Source organism: Salvelinus sp. IW2-2015, linkage group LG4p, assembly GCF_002910315.2.
Source record: "Salvelinus sp. IW2-2015 linkage group LG4p, ASM291031v2, whole genome shotgun sequence".
Lineage (NCBI taxonomy): Eukaryota > Metazoa > Chordata > Actinopteri > Salmoniformes > Salmonidae > Salvelinus > Salvelinus sp. IW2-2015.
This window is the reverse complement of record NC_036841.1, coordinates 9,331,495-9,344,271: the sequence shown is the minus strand read 5'-3', so window position 1 is coordinate 9,344,271 and position 12,777 is coordinate 9,331,495. Positions and strand designations below refer to the sequence as shown.

The following is a 12,777-nucleotide window of genomic DNA, read 5'->3' as shown; positions in this document are numbered from 1 at the left end:
AAATAATGGGGTGCAAAGGAACAGAATAAATAAATAAATACAGTAGGGGAAGAGGTAGTTGTTTGGGCTAAATTATAGATGGGCTATGTACAGGTGCAGTAATCTGTGAGCTGCTCTGACAGCTGGTGCTTAAAGCTAGTGAGGGAGATAAGTGTTTCCAGCTTCAGAGATTTTAGTAGTTCGTTCCAGTCATTGGCAGCAGAGAACTGGAAGGAGAGGCAGCCAAAGGAGGAATTGGTTTTGGGGGTGACCATAGAGATATACCTGCTGGAGCGCGTGCTGCTATGGTGACCAGCGAGCTGAGATAAGGGGGGACTTTACCTAGCAGAGTCTTGTAGATGACCTGGAGCCAGTGGGTTTGGCGACGAGTATGAAGCGAGGGCCAGCCAACGAGAGCGTATAGGTCGCAATGGTGGGTAGTATATGGGGCTTTGGTGACAAAACGGATGGCACTGTGATAGACTGCATCCAATTTATTGAGTAGGGTATTGGAGGCTATTTTGTTAATGACATCGCCAAAGTCAAGGATCGGTAGGATGGCCAGTTTTACGAGGGTATGTTTGGCAGCATGAGTGAAGGATGCTTTGTTGCAAAATAGGAAGCCAATTCTAGATTTAACTTTGGATTGGAGATGTTTGATGTGAGTCTGGAAGGAGAGTTTACATTTGAAGAAGAGGCTGTATAAAATCTTGGCATATTAGTTTCTTACAGTTTTTATTATAAATCACTTAAAAGCATTTAGTATTTTGTTGTCAAATCTCAAGCAATGATCAAATCTCCAAATACATGTACAGGACTTATAACAATCTTCTACTCTTTGTACACTGATAGTACGTCATCCTGAGCTCTTTATTGCAAAACCTTAGATACAAATGTCATCCGTCAGTGTATACAGTTATGTTGAGAGAAAGTTCACACATTGTTTCGATCAGGGGAAAACAAAGTGGCATTGCTGATGGTTTCCTTCAAACTGTAAATACAGTGGGAGAAAAGTTTAATTTGTTTACCAGTCCTAAATCATGTATGATGTAAAGCTAGACCTGCGCTTTAGTTTAGTTTTCTCAGTGGACTTTCTAAAAAGCTCAGAGATGCAGATAATTATGTTGGGATAATGATATACATGTACCTGGGACACATTGAGGGTTCCTTACTTTTTCTTTCATGTGTATATATAGTAATAAAACTGTAATGCCATATATCTGACATCATTCCATAGTAGGCTATTCTGCATTCTCATTGCAAACAGTTTTTTAGTTGACATTACATTTTGTCATGTCAACTTGTTTTGCTTAGTGAATAGCAGGTGCAACTTATGATGCTTGCATTTGTTGTATTGCAATTTGCTAGTATGTTGTATTGAATGCTGATGACTGTAAATTGGATCTACAGCAGCATTGTGTGTGTGTGTGTGTGTGTGTGTGTGTGTGTGTGTGTGTGTGTGTGTGTGTGTGTGTGTGTTGTGTGGTGTCAGAGAGAGAGAGAGAGGAGAGAAAAGAGAGAGAGAGAGAGAGAGCGAGAAGAGAGAGAAGAGGCTATGTGCATGATGTCCACAAAATGAGGTGGAAACTGAGCTGCCACTTCCTAACCTCCTGCCAAAATGTATGACCATATTAGAGACACATATTTCCCTCAGATTAGCAGACCCACAAAGAATTTCAAAACAAATCAAATTTTGATAAACTCCCAGATCTATTGGGTGAACTAACAATCTTGCCATCATAGCAGCAATATTTGTGACCGGTTGCCACAAGAAAAGGGCAACCATGAAGAACAAACACCATTGTAAATACAACCCATATTTATGTTTATTTATTTTCCCTTTTGTACTTTAACTATTGTCACATCATTATAACACTGTACATTGTCATATTATGCCGTTTGAAATGTCTATTCCTTTGAAACTTGTGAGTGTTATTATCTATTTCACTTGCTTTGGCAATGTACACATACACTTTCCATTTTAATTGAATTGAGAGAGAGAGAGGCGAGATTGGGAGGGGTGAGTGCTAAGAGGGGGGGGGGGGGATTGGGCCATATATGCCATATATGGGCACACCATCGACTCTGCCTTGCTATTGGCTGTGGGCCTTGTGCAGCTGCCTGTCAACAAGATGGCCTTCCTCTCCACGGATGTTCTGATTCCGATTATTTTGGTTGGTCAGAGAATGTACCGTAAAGGCCAGCCTGTGTCAGTTCTAAAAAGGTAGCCAGATGAACGAGGAAGAGTGTGAAACAGGCTCAGGGTCAGTACAGGTTGTGTACAATCGAAAAACGGACAGTAGGCTTCGATGTTAACATTAGGTTGATATTAGAAAGTAAGTACTATATTCTGCAGATAGCTAACGTTAGCTACGTGGACACGTAACGCTAAAAGATAACCCGAGTCACCTGCACCCCCATCCTTGCTCAAACGGATTCCTCCGTCGGTTGTTGAGAGGAAAACGGGCCTACGACGGGGTGACTTGCTAGTGCTGTCATCCGCACTGTTGCAGGTCAAGAGCTTGCGGATCTACAGGTAAGATGACGAAAACATGAACAATTGCACTTTACGTTAGCAATTCTTAGCTGCATTTCAATGTCGTTAGCCAGCAACACACAATATGGGTTCCATTGCAATTTTGTTTGGCAGCCTAGCCAGCACACAATGTTACACGATACAACCCTTAACGTAGTTGKCTAACTGATTTTAATTTTTACTTAGAAAGACAGATGTGGTGCCTATCAGTTAGCCGCACCATAGCGAGTGTTTGTAACCATGTAACAACGAGATTGTTGTTGGCGTCTTGGGCTATAACGCGCTAACTAACTTAATGTTAGCTGGCTAGCCAACTAGGCTAACTTAGATAAATTGGTAACGTTAAGCTAAATAGCAGCTAGGAAATTAAGTTGCTTAGCTAACGTTACTGTACCTAGTTAGCTAGTTGTGTTAGCTACCTAGCTAACATTAGCCAGCTGACGTTAGTGTTTACTTCTTTGGGGCCTGCACGTCAGGTAGTTGCTAGTTAGCATAATTGATTAGCATATAACTAACCTAATGTAAGCTAACATTAGTTAGCTAGTTAACCACGGAACGGACCTAGGGGGTTAACTTAGTTAACGTTATAACGTAGTTATAAGAATAACTAAACCATCTGGTTAAACCACAGCCAGGATTTCTGTTTCGTCCTATTCCTAGCTAGCTATGTAACTAAGTTAGCTAGAATGCGCAATTATTGTTACATTTGTATCATATTTTTGGTCATTTCAACTGACTGTTTGGTTGATCATTGTTAGACAACTGAATAAACACATATGGGGATGTCAATAATTAGTCATTGGCTACTTACTCATGGTTACCCATGTAGACCACCTGTAAGTTACAACCTAATGGAAATGTTCCGTTAAATTCTGAAGGTGCTTTGTTTATAGCTAGAGTCCATGTCACCTGTACTTCCTCCGTGCAGTAACGTTTCTCTGTTTCGTTTGTTTGATTTTCAGCTTCTTGATTCAGTATTGGCTAGGTGACCATGTTTTCCAAACACTGTGGTAAATATCTGGCCAGGTCGCAATTGTAAATGAGAACTTGTTCTCAACTTGCCTACCTGGTTAAATAAAGGTTAAATAAAAAAATCTACTCTGAATTAAGATTCTATTTTGTCTGCAGAAACAATGGGGTGTCAGCTATGACACCTTGACTTTGAAAACATCTATTTTATTTATTGAACTACAGTATGTGATGTGGATTTACAGCTGGTGACAGAATTTCATCATGGGTCCCTGATCTGTACTATGCTGAAATAAATGCATAATTATGGATATTAAAGTGTTGTATCTTAAATAGGCACACAAATGTAGAAATATGCAATATAGACCTCTGCATATTTTGGTATTATTCTACACACTGGCTATTTTTTAAATCGTTTTTTATATAAAAAATGTAACCTTTATTTAACTAGACAAGTCAGTTAAGAACAAATTCTTATTTACAATGACGGCCTACACCGGCCAAACCCGGACGACGCTGGGGAAATTGTGCGCCGCCCTATGGGACTCCCAATCACGGCCGGTTGTGATACAGCCTGGAATCGAACCAGGGTGTCTGTAGTGACACCTCAAGCACTCAAGACCAAATTTGTTTGGACTGGACCAAATCTGAATCAGTCATATATGTCTGTTTCCCCTTTTTTCCTCAGAACAGCTTCAATTTGTCGGGTCATGGGCTCTACAAGTTGTCAAAAGCATTCCGAAGGGATGCTGGCCTATGTTGACGCCAATGTTTCCCACAGTCGTGTCAAGTTGGCTGGATGTTCTTTGGGTGGTAGACCATTTCTGACACACGAGAAACTGTTGAGCGTGAAAAACCCAGCAGCGTTGCAGTTCTTGACACCAACCGGTGCGCCTGGCACCTACTTCCATACCCCGTTCAAAGGCACTTCAATATTTTTGTCCTGCCCATTCACCCTCTGAATGGCACACATACACAAACCATGTCTCGACTTAAAAATGCTTATTTAACCTGTCTCTTCCCCCTTCATCTACACTGATTGAAGTGGATTTAACAAGTGACATCAATAAGGGATCATAGCTTTCACCTGGTCCAGTCTGTCATGGAAAGCGCAAGTGTAGTTCAGTAGAGTACAGTAAATTWGTGTACTCAACTTGTGTGCTTTACTGTGTACTGTACTGAACTCTATTCTACTGTACTGAACTATACTTTAATAAAAAAAACAAATCTGAACCAATCATGGATGTCTGTTTTGGGTCAAATCAAGGCCTGTCTGGACTGGACCAAAAATCAACATCTTTGGAGGTTGAAATCAAGGCCAGGGGGGACTGACCAAATTTCGAATACTTTTCAATGTCCAATGTCGGTTGGTGCTCAGTGAGTAAGGAAGCTGATTACAGTAAATGGAAAGAGCGGGGGCTCATGGGTAGGTGTCAGTAGGTAGCCGGGAGAGGTGACATTAACTGGAGGGAGATGGAGAGGGCTTGTCCAGGCTGTAGTCACACTTGCTTTGACCACCAAATGGTAGAAAGAGAAAGAAAACCGTTATGAGTTGTGGAAGGAAGGACTGTAGCAGKTGACCCAACAGTGGTTTGGGACTATGATTTCCCATTGTTGCCAATTCAATTWAAAAAAAAAATGTATCACTTAATAATTCATAGCCAAATAGATATGAGTAAAATCACTAATATGTAGGTCTACCTTTACTTGTTACTTTTGTGAACTATCATTATCCTCCCTCATGAGGAGAGAAATTGGAAAATATCTTAGGTATGTGGGTTTTTGATAACAGAATTAAGCCACAGGGCAATGTGTGTGTGTGTGTTGATATTAGCTGGCAGGGGTCTTCACATCAATATGATTGTGTTTTGATGTGTTACTGATACCTCTTAAGACTTTTTCTGGTAAATGTTTTCTAAGGCCCCTTTTCCATCTGTTTGAATAGAGATCAAAGCCTTTGCTTAGTCCTAATATTTAGGATATAAAATAGTTAAACTGTGTGTATATGCCTTGATTTCTTAAATATAGATGCCTACTGTAGCTTTCATTAGACACCATATTTAACATCATCCTATGAACTTGGTGGCGCTCAAGGGTCCGTTTTACATTGAAATGCTCTTATTTTCTCAAAGTCGAAAGAAGTAATTGAACTACAGGAAAAGCACATATGTTGTTCAACTGAGAACTAGGCCTATACATTTTTATCTTTGGTACTAGAATCAGAAGTATGGGAGTAGTGGCGCAATGGGGCATTGAAACAAGCTTTGGGCATCTTCATGATTCATCTTCACATGTAGGTCTATATTCAATAGTTAAATTCCAGGGATCATCCATTGACGCTTGGGTCAGCCTAAAATCCTCTCACAATAGCCTGTGTATCAGTTTTGTATTGATAGGGTTTGTATTCAATGTTTACAGAGAAACTACAATTCACCATTTTGGCGACCACTGTCCTGGCCCTTACAACCAACACTATTTGAGTAAGGGGGTTGATGATGAACTCTTTTGATTGAAGCCAAATGGTGGAAAGAAACAACCTGATGAAAAGCTATAGTTTAAAAGGAGTGCATCGATATCCATTGCAGTTCAGCACAGTGCTGTTCACTGCCAGAGAAGCACAGCTGACAGACCAAACACTTCTATAGCCAGCTTGTCTGCCTAACCCTCATGACAAAGGCACTCTGATTTCATTTTATCAGGGATGGGTGGAGTCCATTATTCTTGTAGACGAGCATCATCAGCCTCACCTTGGCCCAGGCTACTGCTGTATTGTCCCTGCAGGCGCAGCCAAGGCGAGGGCCAGTGGCTGGAGTAATTTATCACCTCTGCATAGTCCACCATTCTCAAAGCCTCTGAAAGGGAGAGGGAGGATATCGCTAGAGGCGAACGAGAGGCCTGTCTGAATTATCTGAGGAAAGCCTGGAATTAGGATTTTTGTTTAACAAGTGTTTTTTCCTGAAAGGTCGTTCCCTGCTTAGTGTGCCTAAACGGTTTCTTCTCAATATTATATATTTTCTGTGATAGAATAGGAATGATGTCGTGTTAAACATTCCTTCAATGCCTGAGACTATTCTAACGGTGGTATTTTAGTGGGCGCAGATAGAAACGCAAGTTGTGGAATTGAAATGTATTCTGTGGCATTTGACAACCGTTGTTTTGTTTCTATACATTCCCTGTTAAATCTGGAGCATTCTGTTATGATGTGGAGCCTGCTGAACATGCTCCAGCAGAAAGCCTCTGGATTGTTTGATGACTACATGATGGAGGAGTGAATCCTCCTGCATTGGTGTGTGTGTGTAGTTCAGCGGTCGGTCAGTCTACTTGGGGAGCCAGTGAGAGACGAGCCTCTGGCACGGCACTCAGCTATTTCTGTACTGCTGCTTGGCATGGACAGGATTTGGAGGATTAGGCAAAAAAAGCTTAAAACCAGCCTTAATTTGCAGGAATTGTTTCAAATGAGAGGGAAAAATCTGTGCAATGATAATGCCGTTTTTATCAGCTGTCGGAATACAGATTTTCGTCAAAGTCTCGGCCGTGTTTTGGTCCATGGATATCACTTTGATTCGATAAACGGTCTACTAGTCTCATGTCCTCATTTTGTGTACTCTGTCATCGTTCAGGCTATTACTCATTACCTGTATTACCTGTTATTAAGCCAGTATAGATGTCTTTAAACATACCATCTAATACAAGCAGTATCTCCCTGCAGAGTTCAGCTTTGTTTCAGCTGGTATGGAAACACGTGATAGAATAGAACTGCATGACGTTTATTACCATTGTAGCATTTTACTACCACCTGTTCATCAGCCGCCTTGCTTCCTAAATAAATTGCAGGGGATATTGTGGGATAGCCTATTTATTGACAGTGATGACGACAGGATTGATTATAGCCACTGACTCCAGCTTCTGGGTGACTGGTAGTGCGACTGCCGTCCCCCTCCATCTCTCCATCTTCTGAARCAATGTTGGTGGTTCTAAATAGTAGACACTGGTCAATAGAGAGGGAATCTGACTGGAGCCAAATCTGCCACTCACTGTCTGCTTCAGGAAGTGCCAGTGTTTGTTACAAAGATGGACAAAAAGACTGACACTCACTGTCCCTGTTACGCCAACAAATACTTTTATGTGGGGGGATAAAAACGGAGTAGGGTGGTGGCCCTGGGATGTACTTCATACAGGGTGTAATCTGCAGGCTCTTAGCTGGAGCTGTGTGATTTATAAAGCCCTTAACCAACCCAGGAGTAGTTCTGTCCTCTGACGCACACACACACACACACACACACACACACACACACACACACACACACAGCCTGAGCAGCAGACTACTCAGTGTAGACATTCCTCTCCAGCCAAAGGTACACGTTCTCATGCTTTCAACTGGCCACAAGTATAGATAGGCCTATATCTCGCCTACGTTTGGCTGGTAAGAGTCACCTCAGGGGCCAAACAATAGTGTAACACTAGTGGTGTTTTTCTCAACTTGTTTGTAATCACGAGATGGAAGGAGTGGGGCTTGTTCAGTTTTTTTTACGAGATGTTTCATACATTTTATATACAGTGTGTGTGATATTATTTTTTGGGGGACAGGGCAGTCCTGCTGAGACTAGGGTCTCTTTTACAGATGAGCCCTGCATAAATACATCAAACACATACAATATACATAATAAGAAAAACAGACACATTTATCAACAGAGGTCTAAAGGTCTTGTTGAAACAGTTCCGCACCACTTGTTCCTCTTAAGCACCCAGTGTCACATTTTTGGCAGGGTAACATGAAATGGCACGGGCACCCCGGGTAAATGGTTTTCCTGCAGGCCGCAGCCAAGATCCTTTAGACTCTGCCTGGCATGCAATATCAATTCCACTACTCTCCCCTTCTAAAAATAGACTAGGCATATGCTTTCCTTGTTCTTCCTCACCTCCTATTAGGCAGGTCCTCTTTTGAAGTGTCAGGATGGGAATCCATTTGCTGTTTTATTCCTCCCTTCATCTGCCCCAGACACAAGACCMCGAAATGGAAGCCTTTAATTAGATTGAGAGCCTTCAAGGCGAGATAATTGACTAATTGAGTTTAGCTGTTGAGGCTGTCTGAAAGCACGAGTCCTTCTGACTTCCTTGTGCACTGCGACTTGGTTTCTGAACCACCAAGAGGCTAGAAGCTGACTTGCTGTAATGAATGGCTAGAAGGTGTGAAATTTGATCCAGTGAGTGTCTCACATCCTTCCATAGAGGTTGCTTCTGTATCAGCATATCACAGAATTAGACTAGGTGACTTAGGTATTTAGTACTAATGCAACATGGAAAGAAATTGGCCCTCAAATTAGATTTTTAGATGCGTAATGTAATAACATTTAATGAAATGACATTACCCATGTTTGTCTCCCCCGGCTAGATGACCTATGATGGTTAATGTTGTAATACTCCTCTCTCTCCCTACAGATTGTATGCCCTCTTCCTGTGACGGTGCCTGCTGGCTTGCACAGAGAGAATGAGTGGTGTGGTGCACAGCAGATGCCCAGCCTAGACGCCGCTGATATGCTTCCCTCCGGCCCGTGATGGACCGAGATACCTTCTCCCACATCCGACTGTGGTGCCCACGCCCCTTTGGCACCTACTCCCAGAACAAGCCCCGAAGTACGGGTACGGGGGGCAGTGGGGCAGCCCCCTCCCTCTGCAAGGCTGACACTGCGGGGCGCACGTCGCTGGAGGCCGGGGGAGGCGTGGATGGCCAGGAGGAGGAGGATGCCGGCTCCGAGAACACTCCCCCAGACGCCGACCCGGCATCGGCACCGCAGGCCCCCTCCACCCCTCCCGGCGCCACACAGATGGAGGATGGGAGGGTGCTGCTGGACACCTGGTACGTCATTAAGCCGGGCAACACCAAGGAGAAGATTGCCTTCTTCGTGGCCCACCAGTTCAGTGGGGTGGGCCTGCCTCGACCCAGCGCCATAAAGGTGAAAGGGAACTGGGCCACGGACTGCACTAAGGCCAAGCGTAGGCGCCGCTGCTCCTCCTATGACCCCCCCGCCCGGGCCCAGGCCAGCGTTATTCCCGCCCCCCCGCCCCCAGAGCCCTCCACCCTAGAGGACCTCCCCGGCGTGAGTGAGACTGACCTGCTGTCCGTGGCGGAGATGGTGGCCCTGGTAGAGCAGCGTACAGCCATGGCCCTTCAGGGCATGGTGGCCCAGGGACAGACTGCCCCAGAAGACCCCGAACACACACTCCTGCGGGGCACAGTCTCCGACCCCAGCCCCATGGTGTTCCTGTCAGAGAGCCCTGACCCCCCACACCCCTCGCATGGTGCCCTGGAGGAGGAGGAGCAGCAGGAGGAGGAGGAGCAGGAGTCGCGGCGTGTGGCTCAGGTCGTAGCCCACTTTGAGTCCCAACATCAACTCCTGGAGAACACACTGAGGCCCGCGTCGGGCCTGGACCCTCCCAGGGAGAGGGAGCGGAGCGGGGACTCTGGCAGCGCCGGGCCCACCCACGGCCGAGGCGAAGTGAGGATAGCCTTCCGGGTGTCCAGCCTGGATCCTCGCTCGCAGTCGGAGCCCGCAGGCCGGCCCTGCTGCATGTTCATGAGCTGTGGGGGAGGAGGGGGGCAGACGGGGGCCCGGGCCAACGAGAAGATCACCTGTGATCTCTACCAGCTGGTCAGCCCCTCGTCACGTGACCCCAGCCTCCTTCTGGCCGGCTCTCCAAAAGCTGACCCCCATGGGGAGGGCCATACGGACCGGCCAGCCTCCAGCAGCCCGGACCCCAGCCGGGAGCTCGGCTCTGGGGAGAAGAAGCCTGTGGCCCGGGAGAGGGTGACTGGCTTCCACGTGGAGGTGGTGGTCACGGGTGCTGTGGACCAGTGTGTGTTCTATGGCAAGGACAGCACAGAGAATGTGCAAGAGGAGACGGTGTGTTTCGCCATGCCCAGTGGGGTCAGCCCTGCCGACGGCTCAGAGGACCCCCCTCCAGGCCAGCTGTTCTTCCTGCAGCCCCAGAGAGGGTCTGRCGAGGACAGTGGCAGTGGAATGTGCTCTTTGGACTGTGCCAATAACAACAATCCTGCTGTGGATGCTGCTGACCGGCCGGACTCCCCCCTGGCCGGCGTGGAGGACTGCTCAGACCCCTCCCTGTGCCGTCTCTACCGCCACGTCTCTCACCACTTCCTGGAGATCCGCTTCCAGATCCAGCGGCTGCTGGAGCCTCGTCAGTACATGCTGCTACTGCCCGACCACATCATGGTCAACATCTTCAGCTACCTGCCCACCCGCTCGCTGGCCGCCCTCAAGTGCACCTGCTACGACTTCAAGGTTCTGATTGAGACGTACGGTGTGCCCGCCACCGACTCGCGCTGGAACCAGGACCCGCTGTACCGCGAAGATCCCTGCAAGCAGTGCAAGCGGCAGTACGAACGGGGCGACGTGTCTCTCTGCCGCTGGCACCCCAAACCTTACCACCACGACCTGCCTTATGGACGCTCCTATTGGATGTGCTGCCGGCGCACGGACAAGGACACACCAGGCTGCTGCGTGGGGCTGCATGACAACAACTGGGTACTGCAGCCCTGCGAGCTGGTGCAGACCCGCGCTAAGAGGGAGGACGGGAGGTAAAGGGGGCCTTCCTGGGTCCCAGCACCCCTCTTACTCCCTCTAGACCCACTGCACCTGGWGGCATGCTACAGACCAGGGTTGGGGTCCTCTCCTGTGTTGTCAGCGCTCTCTCTGCTCGCTATCACCTTGTTCTTAGCAGTCGACTAGCTCCCTACTCGGTTGTTAGTACATGTGAAAACTGGACACCTGATGAGTGGGCCCATGTTGGTGGTATGGTATGGTGCTCTGTGTGCATGAGGCCTGATGCTCAACGTTTCTGCCTATTGGTCAACTGACAGTCACGTCCTAGCCATGCTGTCAGTACTGGAGCTGACCCCAACCTTACTGACCAGAGGCCCAGCCACTGAGGACTAACTGGCTGGATCACAGAGGGAGTCTGTGAAAGTTTTTAAAGGTCCAATGCAGCTGTTTTTATCTCAATATCAAATCATTTCTGGGTAACAATTAAGTACCTTACTGTGATTGTGTTCAATTAAAATGTTCAAAAAGAAAAAATAGCATCTTGGCAAAGAGCATTTTCTTAAGCAAGAATTTTTGCTTGGACTGTCTGGGTCTGATTGGGGAGGGGAAAACTGAGCGCTAGCTGTTGCTGGCAGAGGTTTTCAACTCTTTCTTCTTGGTCTATTAACTAGTGATGTCACCAGGCAGGCCAACAATCCATCCCACCAAAACAGGCTGAAATTTCAGGTGGCATTTTCAAACAGCTCTTAGACTAAAAGGGCTTTAACTCACATGTTCACAATTGCACAGTATAATTCCAACTTCTGTGCATATAAAACACAGGAAATCATGTTTTTGACTGCACTGGGCCTTTAATGATTGAGACTTTTTTAACAGTGTGGGGGCAAGAGAAGGCAAATTGTCACTTTGTACAAAGTGTACTTTGTACAAAGTGACACCAGAGCTTTGCAATGGTTTTGACAGCTTGATATCAATGCTTTTGTTTTTTGGTGTGTGAGCGAATGTTTGCTGTTTTGAGGACTATGTTCTCCCTCCCGCCTCTATTTTTTTGCCCCTCCCTCCCCACTAACCCCCAGTCCCAACTCCCTGCTAGTCGGCAGAGGGCAGTCTTTGCGTCAATGCGGGTGAAAAGAAACCCTGACCATAGAACTCTCTACACCAGCTTCCAGCCTTAACCCCACTGGTCCCACTCACATTCCCTAAATCTGCAAAACCTTGACAAATACAGTATAGAGAACTTTGTTCACTTGACCCCTCTGACCGGGTATTGGGAGACCACTGTAGGTTTCAGATGTAAAATGCTAATGGGAATATGTGCTTCTCAAATAAACAGAAATGATTTAAACTGGAATATGACCACTGACGTTTCTTTCTGCATGACTTGTTGGTAACTTGTTGGTATTTTGATAGGCCTACACTGTAAAGACTTCTAATTTAAAAAACTATTGATTTAGTTTAGCTTATAGATTTGAAATTGTCTTGCATCAACTTGAGTCGTGTGGAGGACAAAGTGACACTTGATATATGCAATGGCATCATATGGCCACTAGAGGGGAGAAGTGTATGCTAATGTCAAGGTTTAGCAAAGGAGTGTGGATTATTGGTTATCATACCCAATTTCATAACTTGAATTGCATTTTTATAATGATAATATTACAAGAAAGGGACAAGGAAAAGTCCTACAAAGGACTATCATGAATAGATGTTTGTACCTATGTGTACACTAACAAA

The 12,777-nt window shown here is 45.8% G+C and overlaps 1 protein-coding gene across 1 annotated transcript; it reads left to right on the top strand.

Annotated features, from left to right (window-relative positions):
* The first annotated feature begins 2,088 nt into the window (after positions 1–2,088).
* Positions 2,089–12,397, top strand: fbxo46 (F-box protein 46). The gene is made up of 2 exons (XM_023982222.1): positions 2,089–2,515; positions 8,924–12,397. Exon 2 carries the CDS (start codon positions 9,040–9,042, stop codon positions 11,083–11,085), a length of 2,046 nt encoding a protein of 681 aa, XP_023837990.1. The 5' UTR covers positions 2,089–2,515; positions 8,924–9,039; the 3' UTR covers positions 11,086–12,397.
* Positions 12,398–12,777: the final 380 nt, after the last annotated feature.